The sequence below is a fragment of the Arvicola amphibius genome, chromosome 4 (genome assembly GCF_903992535.2).
Source record: "Arvicola amphibius chromosome 4, mArvAmp1.2, whole genome shotgun sequence".
NCBI lineage: Eukaryota > Metazoa > Chordata > Mammalia > Rodentia > Cricetidae > Arvicola > Arvicola amphibius.
Window position 1 is genome coordinate 13126882 of NC_052050.1, and position 11680 is coordinate 13138561.

General features: G+C 44.7%; 1 protein-coding gene across 10 annotated transcripts in view; it reads right to left on the reverse strand.

The window, feature by feature from the left end:
- Positions 1-7844, reverse strand: part of Cep112 (centrosomal protein 112) — a 387843-nt gene extending 379999 nt beyond the window's left edge. For 5 of the 10 annotated variants that reach the window (XM_038328182.1, XM_038328184.1, XM_038328183.1 and 2 more), the window contains exons 1-2: positions 6316-7844; positions 5996-6085 (exon numbers count right to left, since the gene is read on the reverse strand). In XM_038328182.1, coding sequence (XP_038184110.1) covers positions 5996-6085; positions 6316-6478 — 253 coding nt within the window. In that variant the 5' untranslated portion in view covers positions 6479-7844. Of the gene's footprint in view, positions 1-3770; positions 4000-5995 lie in introns of those variants that run through there. The other 5 variants (XM_038328187.1, XM_038328186.1, XM_038328188.1 and 2 more) reach the window with 5 other exon arrangements.
- Positions 7845-11680: the final 3836 nt, after the last annotated feature.

Sequence of the window (11680 nt, forward strand, 5' to 3'; positions counted from 1 at the left end):
ACAACTAGTCTTCGCCTAACTACACAAACCCACCAACGGCCATTTTAACCTCCCCACTGTCATGATGAACTTCTCACCGTTCTTCAAACACTCCAAGACTTACCTAATCAATGCACAGGTCTATACAGACCTGGGAGCAGACAGACACAGCTCAATGTCATTGCTGAACATAGCTAGTCCTACTTACCCTGGGCTAATTTCTGCTTTCTTCTTACTGTAAATGTTCACGTGTGTTACTGCATTTACCTCTTGGAAAGCAGAGGTTCTTGGAAAGCAACTTACACCTTAGTAAGCATCCTGCATATTATAAAGTACATGTTAGGGGCTAAAGAATGATTGCTGAATAAGCACATTAATGTTCAACTTCTGTATGACAAAAAATGGCTTTTTTGACAATTTTTGGGGGGAGGGAGTACAAGTTTCTGTGGATGTGTGCATTTTCACGTGGCATTTTTGCACGTCTTTTTTGATCACTATGCACATTAATTTTTGAGACAGGGCCTCTCACTAAGCCTGAAGCTCATCAATTCAGCTAGGCTGTCCGGCCAATGAGAATGAGGAATCTACCTGTCTCTGGGGTTACCGCTATACACCACCACTTTCAGCTTTTATTTGAGTGTTGAGCATCCAAAATCGGGACCTCATGCTTGAACCACAGGCACTTTACAGATGGAGTCATCCCTCAGCCCCAAATGATTGGTTTGGAACACTTCTGTTCTGAACACCAAGCAGGTCTTACAGGATACATGTTCCTAATTCCATTTGTCAAAACTGGCCGTCCTACTTTCTATGTTACAAAGAGAGAGAGGAATGTGCTTTCAACTTTAAGACACAGTTAAACTTCATTCCGGGTTGGGGAGGTAGCTCTGTGGCAGAGCATTTGCCTGGCATATGTGAGGCTCCAGTCTCAATACTCAGCGCTGCATAAATAGTTAACTAATCAAGTAACTTGGTTTAAATTAATTTAACAACTAGTTTATTAGTTTGGGAGAGATGTGTTTGGTTTGTTTCATTTTAAATTCCTACAATATATCCAGTACTTGGTGAAAGTACAGTATGATATTATATAAAGCACACTATGATAACATACTGGATAATATATGATAAAGTTGAAAACAACTATTCAAGTGGACAAATAAAACAGTGAAAACTCCTAGGTCCACAACGTTATGCACAGCTTTGCCCTAGATACACTTCCAGGCTTGCACGCATGCCCATGTACTCAAGTTTGCCTAAGCCTGTCGTTTACTGCAGCCAAAGCAAAAAGGTTCCTCGTGATCACTAAGTCTCAATAAATCCTTTGACATTTGTGGAAATGTTAGAGTTTGATATTAGAGGAGACTAGAATTCAGCAGTTAAGTGACTCACCAAAATCATATAATTAAGCAAAGCCCAGATTAAAATTCTGAAATCCCTAGGTCTTACATAATCTGACAACTTGGTCATTTACATGTAAGTCAAAAATATCTCCAACGAATAAAAAAAGTAATTTGAATAACAGAAAGGCAATCCGAATGCTATGTGGACATGTAATAGTCAAATCATACTCAGAAAAGAAAAGCAGAAATGGGCTGGGTCAGTAAAGTTCTTGCTGAAGAAGCAGAAGGACTGAGTTCAATCCCCAGTATACACCTAAGAAGGCAGGCACAAGTGATGGACACCTGTAATTCCAGCAGCAGAAAGAAGGAAAGACAGATGGCTCCCTAAAGCTCACTCACCAGTCAGCCAAATCCAATCAGGAAGCCCAGGTCTCAGCGAGACTAGCTCTAAAACAAGTTGGACAGCTCCTGAAGAATCTAAGGTTACATTGACTCTTGGCCTCCAAATTTCTGTGCACGCACATACCCGCGCAAAAATAACATCATCGTGATACTTAGCCGAACTCTGCCTTTCTTTGCCCCTTATTTACTCTTCAACAACAACAAAAAATATAAATTAATGTTTCAATTTTGGAAGGAATTTCTGCTACACAAATTATGTCTAGCTATCGAAAAGGTTTTTATACTACATCAGAACTTCATGTTTACGGTATTAAAACTGAAAATTTAGGCCAGGCATGGTGGTGCATGCCTTTGATCCCACCGCTTAGGAGACTGAAGCAGATTTATTCACTAGTTCGAGGCCAGCCTGGTCTACAGAGTGAGTTCCAGGACAGTAGAGAAACAAGTCTCAAAAAGTTTAAAGAAAATGGAGACATAAGTAAAGTTCTACCTTTGGTTTAGAACTAAATCATTCATGGCTTGTCTTTCGCTGATAATTAAAATGTGACTTCTACGTGCACAACCTACCTCAAAAGTATAGAAAGAAGTATAGGGTGTCTCTCGTATTTATATTCTGTATTTATGTAGTGTCTTTTATTAAACTCACTGACCTCACCTTTTCAAAACTGTTTCTCTGAGGACAGCTATAAAACAAGCTAAGACCTTCTCAAAGGTGCTTAGTTGCCATAGAAGTCAGCAAAGCACATGCAAGCCGCCAGTATTAACAGCCTTCAAAAAGAGACACAACTGAGCTAAGCCAAGAACACACTTCATAGCATGCACCTCGCCAAACGCAACATAGTCCTGAAAGTTACATAAAATGTGTTTTGTTCCATCAAGTCATATTTTAAATATATTGTGGAGAGTAATATAGAAGACTTGAAATGCCAACGAGTCAACAAGGGTCACCAGGGCACGTTTTTGCGGGTCACACATCTGGATATCTTCCCAGAAGACATCGGGGCAACTCTGGGCGTTAGAAATGTATCCCGGTGTGTTCTCCAGGGCACTTAACCAGATAGACACGATTTCCAGTATCCTTCACCAGCTGGAAGGTGGGGCTTAGCGGTGTCAATGACCTGACTGGTCCTGGAAGCAATCAGCTGGACCTGAACACTGCACAATGATCCTGCTTTCCCCTCAGCTGGGGGTAAGGGAACGAATGGGCTCACTCACTGACATTTCGCTTGCCATTTCTATCTTCCCATTATCTTTAAATAGTAACAACAAGTCATAAAAACACCAGCATACTGACGTGGGGGGAGGGGGCACACGCCCTGTCATCCCAGCACTCAGGAGGCAGAGGCAGGTGGATCTCTGTGAATTCGACACCAGCAAGGTCTGCACACTGAGAGCCTGTCTCAAACACAAAACAAAAGGCCGCTCGCTGTCCTAAGTACTTGTTTTCTGGTTCTCTACAAACACTGCACGACCCGCTAAAGGACCGCGACTTCAGGCTGGGAAGCTTACAAACCCCAAATTCATCAGCCTGCAGTCGGGTCCTGCTCCCCGGGCAGAGCACTGCAGCTGTCCGGTCCCCTGCGGTCACTTCCTTTGCCGGGGTGAGCGGCGCCTGCGTGGCCCACCCAGGCCCGGGCCGCCGTCCTAACTGAGCACTGCAGCTGTCCGGTCCCCTGCGGTCACTTCCTTTGCCGGGGTGAGCGGCGCCTGCGTGGCCCACCCAGGCCCGGGCCGCCGTCCTAACTGCTCCAGGACACAGATGTCTCCTAACAATCCCAAGCCCCCACCTCGAAGCTCTGGGCCACGCCATGCCGCCTGACCTAACTTTACTGAGAACTTTCCCTGGCCTTCGCTGGACTGCTAAACCCGCCAGGGAGCGCGCCACACAGGCCGCAAGCGCGGGTCCCAGGCCTGCGGCGACGCCCCTCCCCGAGCCAGCCCGCACGCGCGGGGGCTCCATCCCGCGCAAAATTCCACTCAGAACCTGGGACTAGGGCGGGAGCGGCAACTATTGGTGAGAGAAAAAGAAGAGAGAGAGAGAGAGAGAACCTGCAGCCCCCACAACCAAGCCGTCCACTCGGCCGCCGCCGCCCCGCCGCCGCAGCCAAACAGTTTCAAATCCTTGCGGGCCGCTGGGTCGCTGTCGTCCAGCATAACCAGGGGCGGGACTACCGAGCTCGTCTGTCCCGCCCCCTCGAGCAGCCGCTGACCCTCCACGCGGTTGCCATGGCGACGGGCCGGGTGATGTCTATCACTGCCTCTCACATCCGAGGGGGCGGGAGTTTCCGCCCTCCGGGGTGCGGTTGTCACTCAAGGGGCGGAGACTTCCCACCGCGCTATTCCCCACCCTTCGGGAAATGGTGACCCCCCCCCCCAGCCGCTCCGTCGCTGTGGTAACGGTCTAGCCCACTGCGCAGGCGCAAAATTCGTGTTTTTCCCCCGTCCAGCACTTCGCGGTTTCCCGACTTAATCTCCTGTGATCCTAGGGGGCTGTGTGGCATGAACGCTGCTGCTTCTGGGCTTCTTACTGAGTAGTTTGTGAACACTTTAGAGACTGAGGAGAAAACAAGAAAAACTCAAAAGCGATGGACTTACTGGACAATGTTCATAGAAAACCCTGTCTGTTGTTTGAACAGACGTCACCTTCGAGTAAGCTTTAAAGCCGGGAGAATTTAACCCTCGTTAGCTCACACGGCAGAGGTGAGAGGGTAAATTATTCAGGATAAACAGCCATCGTAAGTCTGAAAACACTAACCCTGAAAGATGCCGAACTGAAATAAACGGCTTTCTGTCTAGTATAAAATCACACCATCAAATAAGAGGAAAAAATGTATTTTGTCCTTCCCAGGAAGTATCATGAATCTCGGGGCAGTCTATATTGCTGTGTGGTGATGTTCTTTGATCTTTTACGTTTCTAGGAGCTCTGAACTATGTACTTTAAAATACCAACAGAAACAGAATTTAAATTGCAAGAACACTGCCTTAAAAGAAATTCAGTGTGCCACTGTTTTTCATCTAAATTCACGGCAGAATTCCTGTTTCACTCAGTGTGGTGCCCGACCTAACACAAGCACAGCTTGAAACGTCTTTTCAATTTTCCATAAGGAAAACAGAAGAGTCACTTGTTTGTAATTAGCTCTTTCTGGCTTCCAGAAAAAGACCACACTCTTCAAGGTGCTCTTTCAAATCCTCCTCCCTGGAGGTAAACACCAATAGCTCCTCATTGTTTCAGAGGCAAATTGTGCTAAAGAGAAGAAAGAATGAAGAATGCTTTCTAGACTATTTGGTTTCCGAAAGCATATTGGAACACGCTCACGGCTGAGGAATGACCCACAATCCAGATCATTTGCATGGAGAACCATTGTAAAATATGCAGAAATGTGGCCAGTATGAGACCATGAAAAGTAAGAGGTGGAGCTTACTGATCAAAAGATACAGATTCTCAAGAAGAGTGAATAAGAAACTCAAGAGTACAACGTGGTGACTATAAGGCAATAACTGTGCGCTGAACTTTTTGAAGGCAGTTTTTGTTATATTTATGTACAGGACACTTAACAGTGTATAGTTAACCCAGCTCAGTGGCAAGTTCTTTGGCCTTCGCCTTTTCCAGCTTGTCAATGCGAGGCATAGATTTTGGAACGGAAACATTGTCACCCTAGTGGTGGCGGATCTCCTTGTATCTGTCCCAGTAGTTGGTCCTGGTAGCTTCCACCAGCTTAGCGGAGTGTTTCTGTCTTGAGTTAATCTGCATAACAGCAACAGTGGAGCTAGCCTTCCTTGGACCAGCCGCCCCAGCTTGGTCCTTTCTTTGGTGATGCAGGAATGGGTCCCCATCTTGTGACACAGGCAGAGAGGAAGCCTACCAGCTCTACGGGGTCGACACTGTTTTGACCAAGAGCGGAGCTTTCTTATTCTCTACCGAGGTTGTTGTGACCGTTTGGACTCCTGCTTGACGGACAGGTAGCCTCTTAGTGGTGATGTCCCTTTTGCCTGCAGCTTTTTGCTCAGCACAGCTGACAGCCTTAGCTTCTTCTCCAGCTTAGTCTCTGCCCTGCACTTTTGGGCAAGCTTAAGTAGGTGGTGGGTGTGTGACAGTCCAGCATCTGGGTGAACTGGCCTAATCTCAGGAGGTACTTTGAGCTGCTTATAGAAGAAGGTTCATTGCCATTGCAGCCGGATGGAGCAAGGCCATTTGATAAAACATGTGAGGTCCCTGTTGCTCTGGGTGTCTTGTCCAGAGCTGAAGTTCTTAGGCCTTTTCTCATAGGACTTACCATGTTTTGGGCCTCTTGCTTCTTCATGATGGAGGGACAGTGGCCATCTTCTTCCCCTTGGCTTTTTTTTACTTTGAACATTTTCTTCTGCTGAAGTAGAGAGTATATATCATATTCTTGAAAATTCCACTCAGGGTATATCACTGTGGTGTTCACCTTGTAAAGTGGGTAAGTGCATGAAATAACATATATGTTAATTTGCTCAAGTTAACAAGTCCATATTGCATTCATATTTCAAAACATTGTGTGGTATCAATAAACGCACATGATTTTTAGACAATAAAAAATTACAAGGACTGCTAAGATAGTCCAGTGGGTACCTGAGTGCTTGCTTGTGCGTGAGGACCAGCATTCAGCTCCCCCTCCGGGTGGGGGTGGTTCCCACCTATAATTGCAGCACTCAGAAGGCAGAGACAGGATCTGAAGAGCAAAATGGCTAGTTAAGCAAGCTGCATAGAGGAGCTCTGGGTTCAAATGAGACATCGTGGTGAGTGATCAAGGAAGACTCACAGCATCGACCTCAGGCACACACACTCACACACACGCAGGCACATCACATACACATATTTTCAAAGGGGGCAAGAGGAAAAATGTAACTCAGTCAAGTTCAGAGGAAATGAGGGAAGGAATTTTCCTCCCTTAATATCTACCCTCAAATCTCTCCCAAAATAACTCTTGGAAAATATTAATGCAGACCGGAATTATGATAGCACATTTTTTTCCTTCATTGTTTTTCATCAGTGTGAATTTGTCTAGTCATTTAAAGGTCTGTGAGTAATAAACACAATGAAAAATGCATGACACAAAAATAAATGTTACTGATGTGGAATCACTGCAGTAGAGTATCAGTTGTTTCTGCTCCTTATCAAGAATTAGGCAGAAACACAAGTGGAGTTTTATTTCTTAAGAATTTTCAGTTGCAGACTTTTTCAGATTTTGTATCCATGCTATTGTAGGTAAATTTAGAAAATGCTGAGCTCTTTAAAGAAGAAATTAACACAATTTTACCATTAAAAAAATAATCAGGATTGGGGATGGGGTGGTAGTGGCACACATACTAGCCTGGCCTACAGAGCACGTTCCAGAACAGCCAGGGCTACACACAGAGATCCTGTCTTACCAAAAGAAAAAAGAAAAAGAAAGATAGAAAGGAAGGAAGAGGGAAAAAATAACAGGATTAATTTATACGCACATACACATATGTTCAAATCTATCTATACATTACACCATCATCACTTTAAATGTGGCCTTATTATCCCACCATATAGCTATAAAATAATCTGTTTACTTTTCTACCGTAGTTCCTAATTCTGGTTTTCACAGTATTCCTGTAATAAAAGTCATTGTTGAAGTCTCAGTTACCCCGTTACCTCCATATGACAGACTTATTTAATGGATGTGTGGGTACATGTATGTATATGTTTGTGTGCACATGTGCGGTATGTGCAGAGGTTAATGACGGGTACCTTCTTCAGTCACTGTCCACCTGAGTTTTTGAGACAATCTCTCACTGAACCTGGAGCCTGCAGCTTTGATGAGGCTGTCGGTCAGCCAACCGCAGGGGGCTGTCTACTCCTGCCCATCCCCACCCACTCCCAGCACCGGAAGCTATAAGCTCCTGCATCCGGCTTTCATATGGTTGCTGGGGATGGAACTAGGGTGCTCAGGCTTTCAGGGTGCGCACTGTATTGACTGAGCCATCTTTCCAGCCTGTAAGACAAGGGGGACCCTAAGAGGGCTGCATGAATTGCCCTGGGAAGGGAAATGGGATGCGATCTCCTGGGTAAACTGAGGGCGGTAAAGGGGAGGAGATGAAGGATGAGAACATGAGGGAGCAGGGTGGTCGAGTCTGGGGGTGGGGGACGGAGTGGGAAAGCAATGAAAGAGATATCTTAAGAGAGAGAGCTATTATGGGGCTAGGGAGAAACCTGGTGCTAGGAAATTCACAAGAATCCACAAGGATGACCCCAGCTAAGACTCCTAGCAATAGTGAAGAGGATGCCTGAACTGGCCTTCCCCTGTAATCAGATCGGTGAACACCCTAACTGTCTTCATAGAGCCTTCATCCAATAGCTGATGGAACCGGATGCAGAGATCCACAGCCAGGCACCAAGACTACATCCAGGAATCCAGTCGAAGAGAGGGAGGAGGGAACATATGAGCAAGGAAGGTCAAGATCATGAGGGGGAAATCTACAGAGACAGCCGAACCAAGCTGGTGGGAACTCACGAACTCTAGACTGACAGCTGTGGAGCCTCCATGGGACCGAACTAGGCCCTCTGCATGTGGGAGACAGTTGTGTAGCTTGTTCTATCTGAGAGGCCCTTGGCAGTAGGTCCAGGATCTATCCCTGGTGCACGAGCTAGCTTGACAAAGCCCTTTCCCTATGGCAGGATGCCATGCTTAGCCTTAGTGCAGGGGGGAGGCGTTTGGTCCTGCCTCAATTTAATGGGCCAGGCTTTGTTGACTTCCCGTGGGAGCCCTTATCCTTTGGGAGGAGTGGATGGGGTGGCAGGAGGAGGGGTGGTTGGAATATAAAATGAAATTTAAAAAAATAAATATTTTTTTAAAAAAGCAGTTTTCAATGGAAATAAAAAACATTAAGGCTTTCCCTCCCCAGATTACTCTCTGAACTTCTTTTACAAATCTGTACGACACTTGGCAATCTAGGAGAGTATCAGAGTCACATTAACAACTTTTTGGATCTATGCAAACTGTATCTTTAAAAAAGTTAGATGACTTTTAATTTGCATTTTCTACCCTTTGAAAATGTGACTGTCTCTTATTAGTCCCTTTTATTCTTCCATAGTAGAATCTCTTTTGCTCTTTGTTCATTTTTGAGGAAGTTGACCTGAAATGGTGGTGGTTTGAACTAGAATGGCTGCATAGGTTCCTGTATTTGAATGTGTGGTCCCCAGTTAGTGGATTGTGGAGAAGAATCCGGACGTGTGTCACACTGCCAAGCCCAGCCTCTTTCTCTACCCGCTGTCTGTTGATCAGAACTTTAAGCTCTCGGCTACTGCCCAGCACCGTGAATGCCACCATACTTCCCACCATGATGATAATCAACCCTCCGAAACTGTAAGCAAACCCCAAATTAAATACTGTCTTTCATAAGAGTTGCCTGGGTCATGGTGCCTTGTCATGGCAATAGAAGAATAACTAAGACAGATTAACAAAGATCCTCCTCATTTTTAAACAGAATAAACTATCAATGGCTTTGTACACTTTTGTATAAAACTGATAGTGTGTACGATCCAATTTTATTCAAAAAACTTATCTGTTTTTACTTTCATTACCTCTCTCTGTATATGTGTGCGTGCATGTGTGTGTGTGTGCATGTGTGCGCACATATGCCATGGCAGTCAAAGAACAATTTATGGGAGTCACTTCACTTGGTCTGAAAGGTCAAACTCGGGTCATTAGGCTTGGCAGCAAGCATCTTTGCCCATTGAGATATTCTGCTTATTCCACCATTTTCTATTATTAAAATGTCATTAAAGTAAAATCTTGAATGATTTAGCTATCTAGACTGGAAACAATTTATAAATACTAAGAACCATTCCTCTGTTGTCTTATATAAACATATTAGAGATAGACATCAGAACAAACCCACAACCAGTAAATTCCTTAAATTGGATGGGAAGTGATTCAGAACTTTCTATTTAGAGACCACAAAAGTATAAATTACACCACAAATCAATGCAGTTAAGAAAGAGCAAAGAGTAAAAGGCATATTTTCTTTTCTTCATTAATAAAAACTGAAAAGGTCATTACCTTTTAGTACAGTGACTCTGGATTCTTTTATTTAAACCAGAACTAAGCAAAATTCATCATTCTATTCCTATGCCAGTTCTCTAACCCAACTGCTTGGAGAAACTCACGCTAAGAGTTATTAACGAAAAACAAACAAACAGCAAACAAAAACAAACAACAAAAAAGCTGGCTCTGCCCCCGTGCCCAACAGTCTCTGTCACCCTGGCTAGCATCGGAAGAAAGGAGCGACCAGTTAGCAGGGCATTTCAGTCACCTCTGTACGACGATCGTTACTGCCAGTCCTCCCGCCTAGGGTGGCACTAGGCTATAAAATCACAGCTTTCAAGCACAGCTATTTCCAGGAAGCCACTGGGGGAAATCAGAACTTAACTAGAAGTGTAATCACAGTACAAGGCAAGGGTCTGACGTTTAGGTATCTGGGTTCTGGGACTCCTTAGTGATACATGGCAGAAATCCAAGTTATACAACTGCTCTGGCTTCCTTATGGGACAATTGGCAAGATGGAGATGTTGCATGTTGAAAATTGCCCAGCACCTGAAACAAGGACATTTCTTTTTCTAGTCATTCCCAAGTCTTTTGTGAACATTTTGAGACCGAGTGTAATGGCTCACTTGGCTGCTAACTTGACAGTACCTACAGCCAGTGAAAACCCATGCCGCTGGGCATGCCTCTGAGGGATTTCCTTAATCCTAGTATTTGAAGCTGGAAGACCCACCCTAAATCTGGAAGAAGGAAGCAGCTTTTTCCCTGCTTTCCCTCATTCTCATCATCAGGTTCACCTATCCTGTTACTGAGACATTCTTTTGCCTGTTTGGAACCAAATTCTTCAGGAGTCCAGTGTAGGCTGGAGACCAACAACTCTCCGCGAATCTACTAGGACTCCAGCACCAAATAGGGATGGCTGAGACACCCAACCTCCTGGACTGAACAACTATCAAATTCATGAGCCATTGTCGGACTACCCAGTTACAACCTGCAAGCCAGTCTAACCAATCCCATTATCATCTTCTTCATCATCATTATTGGAGAGAGATTTGTATATCTGCACATATGTGTGTGTATTATATATTCAGCCTATCTTTCTATTCCTTTACACAACTCTAATAAATACCACTAGGAGGCAGCAATAACACACAGAAAAACTTATCCATAATTTCATCTCTCTCTCTCTCTCTCTCTCTCTCTCTCTCTCTCTCTCTCTCTCTCTCTCTCTCTCTCTCTCTCTCTCTCTCTCTCTGTCTCTCTCTCTCTCTCTCTCTCTCTCTCTCTCTCTCTCTCGTGTGTGTGTGTGTGTGTGTGTGTATGTGTATCCATTTACAAGTAGAAGTCAAAGGACTGCTTTGGGGAGCCAGTTTTCTCCCTGTAGCACATGGGGGTCCCAGGGATCAAACTCCAGTTGTCAGGGTTGGTAGCCAATGCTTTTGCCTGCTGAGCCATCCTAATCATTTATTTTTAGAGATATTATAACTAGATGAATTTAGCAAGGTCACATGACCTAAGGTCATAATATATAAACATAGATCATGAGAATAAAAATTAAATTAAAAAACCTTTTAAACAGTTTGAAAAAAGAGGAAGTGTACTTTGTGCCAGGACAACAGAAATGTTGTCTTAAGGGCAAGATTCCACCCACTGATGGCCCGGAGGATGTAGAACTGCAGACCTACTGGAGAATCTTCCATTTAAAATGAAGCACCTGAAAATACGGAGCTACCGAGGTCCCCTGCTCCAAAATGGCTACCCGAGGAAGTGTTTCTTCCCACTTCCTCTCCCTAGGAGTGGGAAGTCCACTTTGATTGTTAGCAGGACACAACCTAGAAGCACCTGGGAAGAGTCCCCATGGCTGATCCTCTGCACTGGGGTGGCCTGTGGGGATGCCTGTGGGGATTGCCTTATTTAAGTTAATGG